The 18,468-nt window shown below is 50.9% G+C and overlaps 2 protein-coding genes across 3 annotated transcripts; one reads left to right on the top strand and one right to left on the bottom strand.

The window, feature by feature from the left end:
• The first annotated feature begins 482 nt into the window (after nt 1–482).
• On the top strand, nt 483–12,317 carry LOC129714376 (zinc finger protein Gfi-1b-like). 2 transcript variants are annotated; one of them, XM_055663937.1, is made up of 7 exons: nt 483–917; nt 5,116–5,231; nt 7,215–7,472; nt 8,160–8,401; nt 9,411–9,554; nt 10,110–10,275; nt 10,861–12,317. In XM_055663937.1, exons 2-7 carry the CDS (start codon nt 5,132–5,134, stop codon nt 11,061–11,063), a joined length of 1,113 nt encoding a protein of 370 aa, XP_055519912.1. In that variant the 5' UTR covers nt 483–917; nt 5,116–5,131; the 3' UTR covers nt 11,064–12,317. The 2 variants fall into 2 exon arrangements, with proteins under 2 accessions (XP_055519912.1, XP_055519913.1); XM_055663938.1 differs by lacking the exon at nt 9,411–9,554.
• A 2,540-nt stretch (nt 12,318–14,857) lies between these two features.
• On the bottom strand, nt 14,858–18,197 carry trappc5 (trafficking protein particle complex subunit 5). Its single transcript, XM_055663940.1, has 2 exons — nt 18,071–18,197; nt 14,858–16,159 (listed from the first exon to the last, which is right to left on the bottom strand). The coding sequence occupies exon 2, from the start codon at nt 16,156–16,158 to the stop codon at nt 15,586–15,588; it is 573 nt and encodes a 190-aa protein (XP_055519915.1). The 5' UTR covers nt 16,159; nt 18,071–18,197; the 3' UTR covers nt 14,858–15,585.
• Between the last annotated feature and the right edge of the window lie 271 nt (nt 18,198–18,468).

Genomic DNA, 18,468 nt, shown 5'->3' with positions numbered 1-18,468 from the left:
GCACTCTGTGAAACGTCACCTATCCGTGTTCTCCACAGATGCTGCTGCACCCACTGAGTTACTCCAGCACTCTGTGAAACGTCACCTATCCATGTTCTCCACAGATGCTGCCTGACCCACTGAGTTACTCCAGCACTCTGTGAAACGTCATCTATCCGTGTTCTCCACAATGCTGCCTGACCCACTGAGTTACTCCAGCACTCTGTGAAACGTCACCTATCCATGTTCGGCCCAGATGCTGCTGTTGCCGCTGAGTTATGGTGCAGCAGCATCTATGGAGCGAAGGAAATAGGCAACGTTTCGGGCCGAAACCCTTCTGGAAATAGGCAACGTTTCGGGCCGAAACCCATCAGGGCTTCGGCCCGAAACGTTGCCTATTTCCTTAGCTCCATAGATGCTGCTGCACCTGCTGAGTTAGTCCAGCACTCTGTGAAACGGCACCTATACATGTTCTCCACAGATGCTGCTGCACCCGCTGAGTTACTCCAGCACTCTGTGAAATGTCACCTATCCGTGTTCTCCACAGATGCTGCCTGACCCGCTGAATTACTCCAGCATCTTCATATAAACCAGCATCTGGAAGCTCTTGGTGTGAGATGGACCAGCTCAGAATGTCAATGTGACCCGCCGGCTTGGAGTGTGGAGGCCTGTGCTAATTTGGATCTGATTTAGTGGGGGTGAGACTGGCTGTGTGAACAGCCCCTCCCCTTGCTCGATGCTCAGTTACTGGCCCACACTCGCTGGTTTAGACGGGAAGCTGTGGTTACAGAGCGAGCCGACACCAGCCAACCTTCCGCACACAGCTCAAATCGATCCCCTCGCGCCCGGCACACTAACCCTCGTCTCCTCTCCACAAGCGCCAGGTCCCGGACGGACTCTCTCTCGCTCTCTCAGGGTGAGGACCGCTTCCTTTTGCTGTAAGTACACGGAGTGAGATTTGTTTTTGACGTTGGAACTGTGCTGAGACTTGGCGGAGATGCGGCACGCTGAGTTATTTATGGTGCGTCTCAGCCCAGTCACTGCTGGGTCCGGTAGTCAGCTAGCCATGGGAATAGAAATAGGTTGACAGTGGGGTACGATGCATGGTCACTGACTTCAACATGTCACTGCAGCATGGTACATGGACTCTAGCCCTCTCTGGGAGCCCTCTCTGGGAGACTGCGTGTGGTCACTGGCCCTCACTGGGAGTTCTCGGTGAGGCACTGAAGATGTTCGCCATTTCTCAAGCGGTCTGACCTCTGCCCGCTGCAGTGACCGTGACTGGGGTCGGGTGTCGTTGTTGGACAACGGGGATGAAGTAGCCTACCCCTGGGTCTGGGTCTGGGTTGTGGAGAGCACAGCCTTGCTCACAACCCTTCGCGGCCGAACCCCTCCCCAGTTCCAGTCTGACCAAGGGTCCCGACCTGAAACGTCACCTATCCCTGTCCCACAGAGATGCTGCCTGACCCGCTGAGTTACTCCAGCACTTTGTGTTTTGTTCAAGATTGCATGGCATGCTATTTATTTGTCACAGGTACTGAGGTACAGTGAAACTCATTTTTGTATACAGTTCAGTACAGGAATCACTATACGAAAGAACTGAGATACATCTTGGATAAGCATCTCAGATACAGTAAGCATGCGTAGCAGTAGAACACTGAGATAGTATACAGAGTCGCCAGTTTGGCCCCATTTTCAAGTCCCAGTTGTTGTAAGCAGGGACCTTGGTCTGACCTTGATCTGTTGTCCTGGCAGCGTTGCAGGGTCGGCCTGGCTCTGCAGTCTGCACTCTGTGTCTCTGCAGAACCTGGCTACTGGTTCTCTCTGGTGTAGAGTCCAGAGCTGGCTTCATTATGCCCACTGCTTCCAAGTACCCTGTACGTACAACTTTAGCCATCGTAAACTGATCAGTGAGGCTTATGATATTATAAACACTGGGCACTTGCAGGAATGTAGAAATAAGGAACTGCACAGATACTGGTTTACAAAAGACACAGAGTGCTGGAGTAACTCAGCGGGTCAGGCAGCATCTGTGGAGAACATGGATAGGTGACATTTCACAGAGTGCTGGAGTAACTCAGCGGGTCAGGCAGCATCTGTGGAGAACATGGATAGGTGACGTTTCACACAGTGCTGGAGTAACTAAGTGGGTCAGGCAGCATCTGTGGAGAACATGGATAGGTGACGTTTCACAGAGTGCTGGAGTAACTCAGCGGGTCAGGCAGCATCTGTGTAGAACATGGATAGGTGACGTTTCACAGAGTGCTGGAGTAACTAAGTGGGTCAGGCAGCATCTGTGGAGAACATGGATAGGTGACGTTTCACAGAGTGCTGGAGTAACTCAGCGGGTCAGGCAGCATCTGTGGAGAACATGGATAGGTGACATTTCACAGAGTGCTGGAGTAACTCAGCGGGTCAGGCAGCATCTCTGGAGAGAAGGAATGGGTAACTTTTCGGGTTGAGAGTCAGGAGAGTGGGGGGCACTGAGATATGGAAGTGAAAATGACAGATCAAAGGGGATGATGGACACGGAAATGTAGAATGGTTCACTGTTGGCTGAGGGGAAGGTGACAACGAGGCATACAAACAGTAAAATTAATCAGGAGGGCAGTGAAACTGTTTAGAGAACTAGGGTGGGGGAGGGACGGAGAGAGAGGGAAAGCAAGGGATACTTGAAGTTAGGATTCATTATCCTACTGCTGGGGTGTAAGCTGCTCAGGCAAAAGATGAGGTGCTGTTCCTCCAATTTGTGTTGGGCCTCACTCTTTGCTCCTGACTCTCAACCCGAAAAGTTACCCATTCCTTCTCTCCAGAGATACTGCCTGACCCGCTGAGTTACTCCAGCACTCTGTGAAACGTCACCTATCCAGGTTCTCCACAGATGCTGCCTGACCCGCTGAGTTACTCCAGCACTCTGTGAACCGTCACCTATCCATGTTCTCCACAGATGCTGCCTGACCAGCTGAGTTACTCCAGCACTCTGTGAAACATCACCTATCCATGTTCTCCACAGATGCTGCCTGACCCGCTGAGTTATGGTGCAGCAGCATCTATGGAGCTAAGGAAATAGGCAACTTTTCGGGCCAAAATCCTTCTGGAAATAGGCAACGTTTCGGGCCAAAACCCTTACGGGTTTCGGCCCGAAACGTTGCCTATTTCCTTAGCTCCATAGATGCTGCCTGACCCGCTGAGTTACTCCAGCACTCTGTGAAACGTCACCTATCCATGTTCTCCAGAGATGCTGCCTGACCCGCTGAGTGACTCCAGCACTCTGTGTCACTCTGACAGTGGAGGAATGTGTGGGAAGGAATTGCAGAATGCTGGTTTAAACCGAAGATTGCAAAGCTGGAGTAAGTTACTTGGTCAGGCAGCAACTCTGGAGAGAAGGAATAGGTTTGAGATCCCTTCATTCGGCACCAGAGATGGCCCTCAATCTCCCTCTAGAGGTGGAATGAGCACACTGCAGGATGCCAGGAAGGGTTTCGGCCCGAAACGTTGCCTATTTCCTTTGCTCCATAGATGCTGCTGCACCCGCTGAGTTTCTCCAGCTTTTTTGTGTACCTATGATTCTGTCCTCACCGCTTCAACCCACCACTTGATCCTCAGCATTGAAGGCCACCGTTTACCATTAGTTAAACGTCCATTGGTTTAGCGGGAGGGTATTGATTGCATCTTTCTCAGGGCTTGCTGATATTGGGTGTTGTTTCAGTTTTACAATGAGCTTGCAAACCTCAAAAGAGTCGCAACTCTTTGAGATAAGGAGGAGGGGGCAGATGTAGAGAGGCTTTAGGGGAGGGGTAGGTTGAGGTGAGAAGATGGCAAATGTCTAGTTTATTTATTAGTTTAGTGTGTTGCAAGGGTGGCAATGAGTGAATGAGAGTTGGACAAAGAGACGGGAGAGGGAGTGAAGACTGGATTTGGAGCTGCAGAGAGAAAAAAGGCTAAAATGAAAGTTAAAAGTTGCTTCTAACATCAATGACGAATCAGTTTAATGTGTTTGTTTTTTTTCAGCAACACTAACTGATGGGTGTTACATTAAGTGTAGGGCGGTTTTACAAATGTATTGGCTCTGTTAACTAACAGCCCTGGCTCCATAGCAGAAGTGTCCATGTCGCGGGGCTGGGAACTGGAAGTATCCTGAGCTAATTCTGCTATCACCATCATCTATTGCAACAAGTGATGGCTCCCACTGATTGTCGCTGGAAGCTTGCATCCTTTTCAGGATGGACGATGATAGCGAGGTCAACATTTGATACATGGAAGATGGACACGAAAGCCCTAAACATCTCCAGCTTTCCCCAGAGATAACAGAGTGGGTTGTCCCCAATGTGGGGCCTGTGACACAGAGGGTGGACTGGTCTCAATCCCAGGGCAAGGGCTGGACATTCACAACTCTGTGACATCCACATCCTGGTGGCTGCAGAAAGTTGAATGTTGATGTGGCTGTGACTTAACCAACACTTTTCCAGCAACAATTTCCCACTGTGTAGGAAGGAACTGCAGATGCTGGATTAAACCAAAGATCCACCCGAAACGTCACCCATTCCTTCTCTCCAGAGATGCTGCCTGTCCTGCTGAGTTACTCCAGCTTTATGTGTTTACCTTCGATTTAAACCAGCATCTACAGTTCTTTCCTACACATTCTATAAGATCATCCTTCATCCTCCTGCGTCCTACCTGATCTACCTTCCCCGTGGATTGTCACCTTGTGGTGGTGGAGAACCTTGTGTGGACCTGAGATCCTGAGAGCGATGCCGTCTGGAGCTATCGATGCTCCTGGTAGGGCCACCCATGGCGGTAAGGTCGAGGGGGAGGTCTCTGACAAAGAGCCAATCCAACCAAGTCCTCAACGGTGGAACAGGCGGAGGACGATGGCTGACCTTAGTGGAGGAACATGTCACAACAGCTGGGAAGGCGGATGAAGGCTGCAGCAGAAAAGGGTCTCCGGTCGTCTTGGACTCCATGCCACTGGATCCTGACCCAGATCTGTTAAGGACCACAGGTGGGGTGGCTGTCTGTGCACCAGTCTCCCCACATTGAACAAAGTCACGCACAGGCTTCCCCCATGAGAGGACAGTCAGACTCGTTTCGAGTGACCACCAATCAACCCTATTTATTTTTACCTATTTATTTTAGAGGAGGGACACTCAGGATGCCGCGGTCATTTCTGGTGAGGAGTCGTCGGTTGACCAGTCACCAGACCCAGCCGTTCGATGAGGATGACCATGTGCTCAGTCTGACAAACATTCCAGGTAAGAAACCCAGGAACGTCCTCTCTGCCCACCCTACAGGCGAGGGGCCCATTTCCCTCGAATAGGAACATGCAGTGTCCACGGGGGGGATTCTGGGACCATTGGGCACCAGGGTGGGGTGGGGTTGGGGGGGTTAAACTGCATCCTAGATTTGGGCTGTTACACAAAAAGCTGGAGAAACTCAGCGGGTGCAGCAGCATCTATGGAGCTAAGGAAATAGGCAACGTTTCGAGCCGAAACCCTTCCTCAGTCTAGAAGGGTTTTGGGCCCGAAACGTGGCCTATTTCCTTCGCTCCATAGATGCTGCTGCACCCGCTGAGGAAGCGGTGTAAGACATCTCAGTTCCTTCTTAAACCCCATGGGCAGTCTGCTATAGACCTGCACACTCTCCCGCCCCCCTTGAGTCTCGGGCAGATGGGGCTCGTCAGCCTGGGAAGGCAGTCCATCTAGGAGAGGGAAAACTCTGATTTAAAACCTCCACTGCCTTGTGGCCATATCCAGTCATGGAAAAGGCTCCTGGAGTAAACCTCAAGAAAACCCCTAAGGCAGTTTGTCGTTGTCTACAACTTCTGGCAGCTCCTGCGATGGCGCTGGTGCCAAACTGTAACGGCCCGGCTGTTCCCTTGGATCGATCAGCGACGTGAAGAGGGGGGACGTGCTGCATGGGCAACAGCCTGTCTGTCCTCCATATGACATCAATCGCCCAGGCTTGCGTCCGACCAGGATGCATCACCCATGGTCAGTCATGACCGAAGGGGGCCAACATGACAGATCAGGATCGTAGTATAGTCATTTAATATTTAGTATAAAGAATTCAGTCTGAAGAAGGGTCTGGACCTGAAACGTCACCCATTCCTTCTCACCAGAAATGCTGCCTGTCCCGCTGAGTTACTCCAGCATTTTGTGTCTACCTTAGTATTTAGAATAGTTGGGGGGGGGGTTTAATTCCATGGTGGGTATGTTGGTATTGGTCACTTTGTAAATATTATTGTTGTAAATAATTGAATTCATTTATTTTTGGTAAAAATAAATAGGAGCCAGTATTGGGACAAATAATTGGGGCAAGTTTGATAGTGGTGTCTAAGTCTAAAAGGGTTTTGGATCGACACATGAATGTGTGCAGGGAATGGATCATGCACAGGCAGATAAGGTGATGGCTGGGCACTGACATTGTGGGCCGAAGGGCCTGGTCTTGTGCTGTACTGTTCTACATTGAAGCTAACTACAAAGAAGAGGAGCCCATTCGGCCCTGTACTAGCCCTGCCACTTCCCTGGCGTTAAGACATGGAAGGGCACTCATTGGTCATTAGATACTCCTGCATCCTGGACAATACAGCTCATCACACACTGGTCAACCTGAGGAGCACCTTCAGCAACAGACTGGTTCCACCAAGATGCAGCACAGAACGCCACAGGAGATCCTTCTTCCCTGTGGCTATCAAAGTGTACAACTCCTCCCCATTCTGTCGTGGGATAGACTGACTCCCCCCCCCCCCCCCCCCCCCCCCCCCCCCCCCCCCCCCCCCCCCACACACAATCTTTACTCATCACTAATCCTTTCCACTTCTCACTTTAATTTCATGTATCTTGTGTTTTTATGACTGTTGGCAGAAACATTTCCCTCCAGCGATAAATAAAGTTCTATCGTATTGTATCTCCACCACTGCCTCCCTCCCTCCCTCCCTCCTTCCCTCCCCTCCCTCCCTCCCCTCTCCCTCCCTCCCTCCTCCCTCCCTCCCTCTCCTACCCCCTCCCCCCCTCCTTCTCTCCCTCCCTCCCTCCCTCCCTCCCTCCCTCCCTCCCCCTCCCTCCCTCCCTCCCTCCCTCCCTCCCCCCTCCCCTCCCTCCCTCTCTCCCTCCCCCTCTCTCCTTCCCTCTCCACCTTCCCCTCCCTCCCCCTCCCTCCCTCCCTCTCTCCCTCCCCTCCCTCCCTCCTCCCTCCCTCTCCTCCTCTCCTCCCTCTCTCCCTCCCTGCCTCTACAGTGCGTGGCCCAGTGGAGACTGGATCTCGGGAACCAGCAGCCCTGGTAATTAAACTGGAGGAGCCCCCGTTGAGCCTCAACCCCATGGAGACCACCCCCTCGCTGTGTGGCCCGGAGCCAAGGTGCTGGCGAGCTGCTCAGACACTGGTGGGCCTGGGAGCGGCCAGGGACGGCCTCTCAGCTTCACCTGGAGCGGAGGAGGGAGTGTGCGGGAGGAGACCTACCTGCGAGGACCTCTGGACAACTCTCTCTCCGTCAGGTGTGACATCCGAGTTCGGGCAGCGTCCATGAATGCAGAGACGGGGGGATTCATCGGTAGAACCTAGATGGAACCTTTAGTTTCCTACTCCCTGACACTCGGTCTGTAGAACAGTCACCACCCAAAATGTCACATGCTGTGGAGAGGATGTTTCCACTAGTGGGAGAGTCCAGGACCAGCGGTCACAGCCTGAGAATTAAAGGAAGTTCCTTTATGAAGGGAGATGAAGAGGAATTTCTTTAGTCAGAGGGTGGTGAATCTGTGGAATTACTTGCCACAGAAAGCTGTGGAGGGCACGTCAATGGATATTTATATGGATATAAGGCAGAGATTGATAGATTCTTGATTAGTATGAGCTTCAGGGGTTATGAGGAGAAGGCAGGAGAATTGGGTTAGGGGGGAGAGATATGGAGTCATGATTGAACGGCGGAGTAGACTTGATGGGCCGAATGGCCTAATTCTGCTCCTATCACTTATGAACTATTTAATTTCTCCAGAGATGCTGCCTGGCCCGCTGAGTTACTCCAGCACTCTGTGTCTAGGTCAGCCCTGAGATCCATGTCAATATTGATTTGAATTGATATTGAAGGTAGACAGTAAATACTGGAGTAACTCAGCGGGTGAGGCAGCATCTTTGGAGAGAAGGAATGGGCGAGACCCTTATTTGAACGATCTGACCTCTTGCAGCTTCTGACAAAGTGTTTGTGCCTTCGGAAGCGGTCATGGCCCTGGGTTTACGATGTCGACCCTGCCCCTGGACTGGGAGCTCCACCGTCAGGCTCAAACACCTGGTTGAGGATTATCTGTCGCCGCTTCTGGAGGCTAAAGGCACCGTCCAGAAACAGAGCAGCACACAGAGCAGTGAAGGTAAAGGCTGCACAGTCGCCAGCACTCCGAGAGGCCCGTACGACAGCCTCAAATGTGACAAGGTAAATGGTCGCTGCCTGTGTTCCCCAGTCACACCTGGCCACACGCACACACACAGACACACACACACACACACAGAAACACACACACACACACACACACACACACACAGACACACACACACACACACACACACACACACACACACACACACACACAGCACACACACACACACACACACGCACACACACACACGCACACACACACACACACACACACACACAGACACACACACACAGACACACACGACACACACACACACGCACACACACACACACACGCACACAGACACGCACACACACACACACGCACACACACACGCACACACACACACACACACACACACACACACACACACACACACACACACACACACACACACACACACACACACACACACACACACACACACACACACACACACACACACACACACACACACAGACACACACAGACACACACGACACACACACAGACACATACACACATACACAGACACACATACACAGACACACACACCCAGCTGTGCACCCGCACTAAGTGCACACACATACACAGAAGTGCACACCAGGTGTACACACGCACTAGACACCCACACTAGGCGCACACACATACACAGACATACACACCACACACGCACACACATACGTATACACAGGCATACACACACACAGACATCCACACAGGCACACAGCTTGTTCCATACACCCACCATTTACAAGAGGGAACGGCTCTCCAAGGTGGGTGGGTGGATCGGTGACTGACCCACAGTGGGTGCTGGAATCTGAGCGCAGTTAAGGAGAGCAGGAAGTGGATTGGGTGTAACTGTGATGCGTGCTGGTTGGTGGGGACTCGGTGGCCTCTGTCCATGGCTGTGTGAAAGCCTCACCAGTGCGGCAATCCTCAGATAACTGGACATGTGCGGCCGGTCGCTGATAAATGTATTAGGGTGAACAGTCACTGGGTGCGTGTGACAGTTATCTATCTTCACTGTCAATATTTCCAATGCAGGGCTTTCCAAGTCCGCACAGGCCGGACGTTCATGTCCGGAGACCACACAGTGGGACCCAGCACTTCTCCTGCGGGACGTGTGAAAAAGCCTTTGGTCACTCCGCCAGTGTAGAGCAACACAGGGCCACACACACCCAAACCAAGGTAAGGAGTAACTGTGGAGACAATAGACAATAGGTGCAGGTGTAGAGGCCATTTGGCCCTTCGAGCCAACACCGCTATTCAATGTGATCACGGCTGATCATCCCCAATCAGTACCCCGTTCCTGCCTTCTCCCCATATCCCCTGACTCCGCTATCTTTAAGAGCCCTATCTAACTCTCTCTCTTTAAAGTATGAGAACCTGAGGCAGAGAATTCCACAGACTCACAACTCTCTGTGAGAAAAAGTGTTTCCTCGTCTCCCACTTTAGATAGACACAAAATACTGGAGTAACCGAGAAGGGTGTTCGTTTTCTTGTATTCCTGTCATTAGCACTTCTTCCCCAGCCAACAATGGACCATTATGGACTCCACCCTTCCTGAGGTCATCCTGCTGCCGGCCCTGATTTATTCATGGCTTTTCTATCTTTCAGTCTGAAAAAGGGTCCCGACACAAAATGTTACCCATTCCTTCTCTCCGGAGATGCTGCCTGAGTCGCTGAGTTACTCCAGCACTCTGTGTCTGTCTTCGGCATTAAACCTCCATTCTGTTTCAACAGGAGAAGAGTTTCAACTGCAAGATCTGTGGGAAAAACTTCAAGCGATCCTCTACATTGTCCACACACTTGCTGATCCACTCGGACACCCGTCCATATCCCTGCCAGTACTGTGGCAAGTGCTTCCACCAGAAGTCAGACATGAAGAAGCACACCTTCATCCACACAGGTACGGATCTACCCCCGCACACCTTCATCCACACAGGTACGGATCTACCCCCGCTCACCTTCATCCACACAGGTACGGATCTACCCCCGCTCACCTTCATCCACACAGGTACGGATCTACCCCCGCTCACCTTCATCCACACAGGTACCTGTCTGCCCCAGCACACACACCCCTCCCTGCTGGCAACAGGAATCCACGCTGTCACACCTTTGTCTACACAGGTACCTCTAATCCAGCAGGCACCCACCTGGCTACTGGGATCCACTCCCGCACAAACCCCCCCACCCCCCTCAACTACTGGGATCCACTCTGTCACACCTTCATCCATACAGGTACAGACAGATCCAGCACACTCCCCATAGCTACTCCCCATGGCTAATAAAATCACATCCAGCACACACACTCCCATAGTCTACAGGGATCCACGCTGTCATGTGCTGCATAGTTGACTATGTGAATATAGTTCTTCTTCCTCCCCCTCCCCACTTAGTCCCTCGCTGTCCTTGGCAGAGCATCCTCTACTGAGACCGGGACTCAGGTGAGGAAGGCCTCGTATCTATCATTGCCAATGGTGTTGTGTTGCAGGTGAGAAGCCCCACAAGTGTCAGGTGTGTGGGAAAGCTTTCAGTCAGAGCTCCAACCTCATCACCCACAGCAGGAAACACACCGGCTTCAAGCCTTTCATCTGCTCCGCCTGCGAGAAGGGATTCCAGCGGAAAGTCGACTTGCGGAGGCACCAGGAGACCCACATCGAGTTCAACTCAGCTGGTGGACGGGTCAAAGCCTAGCGCAGGGTTCAGCCACTGCTGAAGATCTCCAGCTGGGCCAATAAACGTTGACCTCCTTTGGTGTCTCAGCCATTGAACAACTCTCCAACTCGATGAATGAGTGACCAATGACCAATGTCCTAGCCCTCCAATTCAGCCAATCAGAAATTCTACATGATGATTTATTTAACCAATGAGAAATATTTCTCCTCTCTGAAACTGAACCAAAAAGACATTGTTATCTGAAGAACTGAATGGAGGAGACATTGGCAGTCTGAAGAACGGTCTTGACCCAAAACGTCACCCGTTCCTTCTCTCCAGAGATGCTGTTTGTCTCGCTGAGTTTCTCCAGCATTCTGTGTCTATCTTTTTTGTTGCTACCCAGCCAGAAATCAACGAGCTGTTCCAGAATCTTTTGAAATTGGTGCAGTCATTGAGTGATACAGTGTGGAACATGCCCCAGCTACACTAGTTCCACCTGCCAGTGTTTGGTCCATATCCCTCTAAACCTGTCCTATCCATGTACCTGTCTAAATGTTTCTTAAACATTGCGATAGTCCCTGCAAGGGTCCAGGGAGAGTCTGCCAACCCATTTTGAACGGTTTACCTGCCAGGGGCAGGGAAAATAGTTCTCCCCTCCATTCTGCGCTGGGTGGAAAACTGACAAAACAAGTACTACAACCATGCAAAGCCTTTTAAAAAATATTTTCCAAAAATGTTAAGATGTAACATTGTGCCTTAACCAGGAAACATGTCAGCAGAATTAGAACTGGTCACCACTTTCTCTTGAATCTCAGGGAAATGACGAGTCATAGTTATTGAGTGATAGTGTGGAAGCAGGCCCTTCGGCCCAACTTGCCCATACCGGCCAACATGTCCCAGCTACACTAGTCCCACCTGCCTGTGTTTGGTCCATATCCCTCCAAACCTGTCCTATCCATGTACCTGTCTAAATGTTTCTTGAATGTTGGGATAGTCCCAGCCTCAACTACCTCCTCTGGCAGCTCGTTCCATACACCCACCACCCTTTGTGTGAAAAGGTTACCCCTCAGATTCCTATTAAATCTTTTCCCCTTCACCTTCAAAGTCAACATGCTTACATGCGGAATCACCACTTAGTTTACAGCTCCAGTCAGAGCTCCGTGTAACCTCTGTCCTGATGGTGCAGTGGGAATTGATGCATTTCAGGTTTCTTCTGTTGTAAATGCTTGTATGATATATTTTTGATTAATAATAAAGAAATCCACAATTTACAAAGGTGGTTTTACAATGTGGGTTGGGAGCTGGCTTCACTGTTATAGTTTGATGTGGAAACAGTAATTGTTGATTAATCTATTGGTCATCTAGTGTTCATAAATTAAGTGAGTTTATTGTCATGTGTCCCTGGATAGGACAATGAAATTCTTGCTTTGCTTCAGCACACAGAACATAGTAGGCATTTACTACAAAACAGATCAGTGTGTCCATATACCGTAATATAAATATATACACACCTGAATAAATAAACTGATAAAGTGCTAATAACAAAAAATGGGTTATTAATAATCAGAGTTTTGTCCGAGCCAGGTTTAATAGCCTGATGGCTGTGGGGAAGTAGCTATTCCTGAACCTGGTCATTGCAGTCTTCAGGCTCCTGTACCTTCTACCTGAAGGTAGCAGGGAGATGTGTGTGTGTGGCCAGGATGGTGTGGGTCTTTGATGATACTGCCAGCCTTTTTGAGGCAGCGACTGCGATAAATCCCCTCGATGGAAGGAAGGTCAGAGCCGATGATGGACTGGGCAGTGTTTACTACTTTTTGTAGTCTTTTCCTCTCCAGGGCGCTCAAGTTGATGAACCAAGCCACGATGCAACCGGTCAGCATGCTCTCTAATATAGGAGCAGAATTAGGCCATTTGGCCCATCAAGTCTACTCCGCCATTCAATCATGGCTGATCTATCTTTCTCTCTCAACCCCATTCTCCTGCCTTCTCCCCATAACCCCAGACACCCGTACTAATCAAGAATCTATCTATCTCTTCCATAAAAATATCCATCGACAGCCTCCACAGCCTTCTGTGGCAAAGAATTCCACAGGTTCACCACAGGGACACAGAGGTGGCTGGGCGGGCGAGGGATGTGGGTCAGTGGGCGACAGAGGAGGCCCTGTAGCTGCCTGGGGCTCGCCTGGATCGGGAGCTACTCCAGTACATGGACCGGACTTTTTGTCAATGCCAAAATATGGAGACTCGTGCAAGTGTGATCTATGCAGAAATAATCTCACGTATACGCAGGTGCATACGTGACAAGCACCTTTGTAGTGTCGCACACAATAGGTGAAGTGTGGAGGATTTGGAATGTTGTTGAAGGGGTTTACCAGGATACTACCTGAACTAGAGACTATATTCTGTGACGAGAGGCTGGACAACCTTGCATTGTTTTCTCTGAAGCAACCTGATAGTATAGTGTAGATTAGTGTGTTAGTACTTTATATATATACTAATATAGTCTTTTTCCCAGGGTGGAAATGTCAAACACCAGAGGGCGTACTTTTAAGGTGAGAGAGGTAATGTTTTTTCAAAAAGAGATTTACGAGGCAAGTTTATTTTTTACAGAATGGGACAGGTGTCTGGAATGCAATGCAGGAAGTGGTGGAAGCAGATATGAGAGCAATATTTAAGGGGCATTTAGACACACAGGCAGGGGTTTGGTATAATGGTCGGCAAGGACATTTTGGGCCTGGACCTGGTCCTATTCACCGGCTGGACTGTTCTATGTCCCAAAGGCCTTAAAGCTCAAAAGTTCTTCTTGAAGTAATATTATCGTGATTTAAGCCACCTCGTCCAATTAACTTTAAACATTTGTTTCTGAATTCTGGAAACAGATGAAACGGAGATTTATGCTCAGAGGTTGAGAGAGTCAGAGATGGAGCGAATAGGCTGTGAACTTGTGTTAAGATGGTGTCTTTTTGTGGAACTTAATGATAAGCTTGTGGCTCATTGTTGTGTTAAGAGCTGGAAGCTATCAAACCTTGATAGTCATGCTGGTGATTGAAATGTGGAGGAAGGAACTGCAGATCCTGGTTTACACTGAAGATACGACACAAAATGCTGGAGTAACTCAGCGGGACAGGCAGCATCTCTGGAGAGAAGGAATGGGTGTTTTTCTGGGTCGAGACCCTTCTTCAGAGTTGGAGACGGGAGAGGGAAACGAGAGATATCATATTTCTCGTTTCTCTCTCACTTGACTCAGTGCAAAGAAGGATCTTGACCTGAAACGACACCTATTCTTTTTCTCCAGTTGCTGCCTGACCCACTGTTATTCCAGGTTTTTGTGTCTATCTCTGCTGTTTGAAGTGTTTATTTGTCGTACAAGGATGTTCCACATTTTTCTTCCAGCTGTAATTTAATTTATATTCCAGTAAACTGAAGAAAGAATAACAAGATGTAATTTAATTCACAAGAATATGTTGTCTGTCAGCCTTTCTTACATGACATCTCCATTAATAAACATGGATGGGGCGGCATGGTGGAACAACATCCTTGCAGTGCCAGAGGTCCGGTTCAATCCCGACTATAGATGCTACCTGCATGGAGTTTGCACGCTCTCCCCGTGACTGCGTGGGTTTTCTCCGAGATCTTTGGTTTCCTCCCACACTCCAAAGACATACAGGTTTGTAGGTTAATTTGCTTGATACAAGTGTAAATTGTCCCTAGTGTGTGTAGACTAGAGTTAGGTCTCTGTCAAGTGGACATTATAGGAACAGGAGCGAATCAGGGACCGGCGCAGCATAATGTATCACAATCCTTAAGCATTCCATTCATTTTGCATAAATTAATTCTTTACTTTTATTAGAACAATGCGTACAATTGCTCCAAGACTAATTTTTACTGCAGATGGGTTCAAGTGAAAGAATGGAAATGGATTATTGCAAACATTAACTGTTTTCACAGTGCAAAACAAAAACTCTAATTCTGACACAAAATATTTCTGAGGTTCTTAACAATCTCCTGATCCAATATGAATGGATTTCCAGTGTAAATATTAAGCTTTATTTAGTTAATTTACTGGTTAATTTACAAAGGACAGCGTTTCCATAAAAGCTATTAAATGAAACTACTTTTCTCGGTGCAGCAGAGGAGTCTTACAGTACCATTTTCCACACTCTTACAGCGATCCCTCTCAGTGAGAATTGCAATAAACCTGGACAGGTGACGTCAACGACTCCAACACAGACAGAATCACCACAAACAGGAGAGTTTGTCACTGCCACCAAAGCAACCCGAGATTTTGTAATGGTTTTATAAGCAATGCTAATTTTCACAACCAACGGATAATTAATACCAGGTACCAGCAAATCCCTCCTTATTTAGATTTCCTAAAGCACAGAAGAATGAAGCAGGCGGAATAAGGGATACAGTTAAACAGCAACACTTGCACACTTGGAATGGTTAATAGTCCACAGCAGGGAGGTGAAACAGGAGGGCAGTTGGAGACAAAGTTATCTTAACACTGCACATGGTTACTGTTCATGACGTTGGGTGAGAGAGGGAGAGAGTGCGCATCTTATCGCCCATCCAAAGTCTTGTCGCGTGCAATGACAGACTCGTCAAACTTGATCATGAGGGTGGTGCCTTTGTGCCAGTGGGCTGTAACCTTGGCGGGGAATCCACTGTAGGAGAGGATGGCCTCCACGATGCCCGCGGTGAAGGAGGCACAGTTGAGCGTGCTGTTCTCCTTGGGCACCGAGATGTAGGCATTGATGAGCGGCTCCTTCTCGATGATGTAGTAGGTCTTGTCGTCGTCATTGGCCTGTTCCAGCTTGTCCGCCTCCTTGCCGAACAAGGCCTTCCACACGTTGACCTTGATGAAGAGCAGCACGTTGATCACCTTGGTCTCACGCTTGCCGTTCTTCTCCCGCATAACCAGCACGTCTAAGATTCGGGCCCCCACCTGATGGCCCAGCTCCGACAGCTTGTTCTGAAGCTCTGACACCGAGTACACGCGGTTCTGGCAGTACTGCACGATCTCGGAGAAGAGCAGAGTGAAGGCGCTCAGGCTGACCTCTGACTTGGGGCGGGTGAGCGAGCGCTCCAGGATGGCTGACTTGCCCCTAGTGAAACGAGTATCCATGGCCATGCTGGGAATGAGCAGACAAACACATCACAACAATGGCAAGACCGTGATTATACAGCTGTACACTGGATGGTCTATCACTGGCTCTACCTTACACTAAACATTACTCCCTTAACATGTATCTACACACTGTGAATGTTTTGTCTTTCCACTGACTGGATAGCACACAACAAAAGCTGGAGAAACTCAGTGGGTGAGGCAGCATCTATGGAGCGAAGGAAATGGGTAACCCACTGAGTATCTCCAGCTTTTTGTCTACCTTTGATTTTCCAGCATCTGCAGTTCTTTCTTAAACACAACAAAAGCGAATCACCGTACCTTGGCACACGTGACAATAAACTAAATCAAACTAAATTCACCGCTCCAGAGACCCGGGTTCGATCCTGACTACGAGTGCTGTCTGTGTGGCGTTTGTACGTTCTCCCCGTGGGTTTGTAGGCTAATTGGCCTCTGTAAACTTGATCCTAGCTCGGTGGGCTCGAAGGGCCAAATGGCCTACTCCTGCACCTATTGTCTATAGTGTGTGTGTGTGTGTGTGTGTGGGGGGGGGTGAGAAAGAGGGATAACATAGAACTAGTGTGAACGTCTGATCGATGGTCTGGGTGGACACGGTGGGCTGAAGGGCCTGTTTCCTAGGCTGTACCTCGGAACCAGACAAGAGCTGCAGAGGGACACAGACACTGCTGGTGGTGCAGGGGGACACAGACACTGCTGGTGCAGGGGGACACATACATTGCTGCTGGTGCAGGGGGACACAGACACTGCTGGTGCAGGGGGACACACTGCTGGTGCAGGGGGACACAGACATTGCTGGTGCAGGGGGACACATGCATTGCTGGTGCAGGGGGACACATACATTGCTGGTGCAGGGGGACACAGACACTGCTGGTGCAGGGGGACACAGACACTGCTGGTGCAGGGGACACAGACACTGCTGGTGCAGGGGGACACAGACACTGCTGGTGCAGGGGGACACATACACTGCTGGTGCTGACACTGCAGGGGGACACAGACACTGCTGCTGCAGGGGGACACAGACACTGCTGGTGCAGGGGGACACAGACATTGCTGGGGCAGGGGGACACAGACACTGCTGGTGCAGGGGGACACAGACACCGCTGGTGCAGGGGGACACGGACACTGCTGGTGCAGGGGGACACAGACACTGCTGGTGCAGGGGGACACAGACACTGCTGGTGCAGGGGGACACAGACACTGCTGGTGCAGGGGGACACTGCTGGTGCAGGGGGACACACTGCTGGTGCAGACACACTGCTGGTGCAGGGGACACAGACACTGCTGGTACAGGGGGACACAGACACTGCTGGTACAGGGGGACACAGACACTGCTGGTACAGGGGACACAGACACTGCTGGTGCAGGGGGACACAGACACTGCTGGTACAGGGGACACAGACACTGCTGGTGCAGGGGGACACAGACACTGCTGGTGCAGGGGGACACAGACACTGCCGGTGCAGGGGGACGTTTGCTTTCACCAGTCAGGGCGTTGAGTGTAAAAGTCAGGAAGTGGTGATGGAGATTTATGGACCATTATGTAGAGTCAGGGTCACTGCCCGGGTATCCCGGCACCGGCACCACCCCCTCCCCCCTCAATGTCCCCGGGGGCTGCCCACGACCCTGCCCTCCTCTCCCCACCCCCCCCCCCCCCCCCCCCCCTCTCTGTACACTGCACAATGACAATACAGTTGAATCTGAATATCTGCCCCTCCCCCCCCCCCCCCCCTCAGGGGGACACCTCTCCCCCCCCCCCCTGGTGGTTCCGTCACCCCCCCCCCCCCGGTGCCCCCCCCCCCCCGCCCTCTATCCGGTCCGGTCAGGCCGGGCCTGATGCCGCCGTTGCCGCCCGCGCCCGTGCCCGTGACCCCGTGACCCCGCGTTGACCCCCCGGTACCCGCTGCCGCCCGCGCGCTTGTTCCCGCCTTCACTTCACCGCCGTCACCGCCGTCGTCGTCGTCGTCGCTCCGGGCGTTCACTTCCGGGTCACGCCGCGGCCGGTCACGTGGACCGGATGGAGCCCCGTGAACCCTGGAGAGGTTGGCCAACAACTTGGGCTAGAATGGGCCTGGCCAAGGAATGGACTTGGCATGGGTTAGCATGGGTTAGCATGGTCTAGAATGGGTTGGCATAGGCTAGCATGGGTTAGAATGGGTTAACATGGGTTGGCGTGGGCTAGCATGGGTTAGAATGGATTAGCATGGTCTAGCATGGGTTAGAATGGGTTAACATGGGTTGGCGTGGGCTAGCATGGATTAGCAAGGTCTAGAATGGGTTAACATGGGTTGGCGTGGG

This window comes from Leucoraja erinacea, chromosome 39, assembly GCF_028641065.1.
Source record: "Leucoraja erinacea ecotype New England chromosome 39, Leri_hhj_1, whole genome shotgun sequence".
In the NCBI taxonomy this organism is placed as follows: domain Eukaryota; kingdom Metazoa; phylum Chordata; class Chondrichthyes; order Rajiformes; family Rajidae; genus Leucoraja; species Leucoraja erinaceus.
The sequence above is the reverse complement of the archived record's forward strand: the minus strand, read 5'-3'. Positions and strand labels throughout refer to the sequence as shown.

Excerpts from the sequence above, each read along its gene's own strand:
- LOC129714376 (XM_055663937.1), top strand. The coding sequence starts at position 5,132 with ATGCCGCGGTCATTTCTGGTGAGGAGTCGTCGGTTGACCAGTCACCAG. Across the intron at positions 7,473-8,159 it reads GACAACTCTCTCTCCGTCAG|CTTCTGACAAAGTGTTTGTG; the intron begins GTGTGACATCCG and ends GACCTCTTGCAG. Across the intron at positions 9,555-10,109 it reads CCACACACACCCAAACCAAG|GAGAAGAGTTTCAACTGCAA; the intron begins GTAAGGAGTAAC and ends CTGTTTCAACAG.
- trappc5 (XM_055663940.1), bottom strand. The coding sequence starts at position 16,158 with ATGGCCATGGATACTCGTTTCACTAGGGGCAAGTCAGCCATCCTGGAG.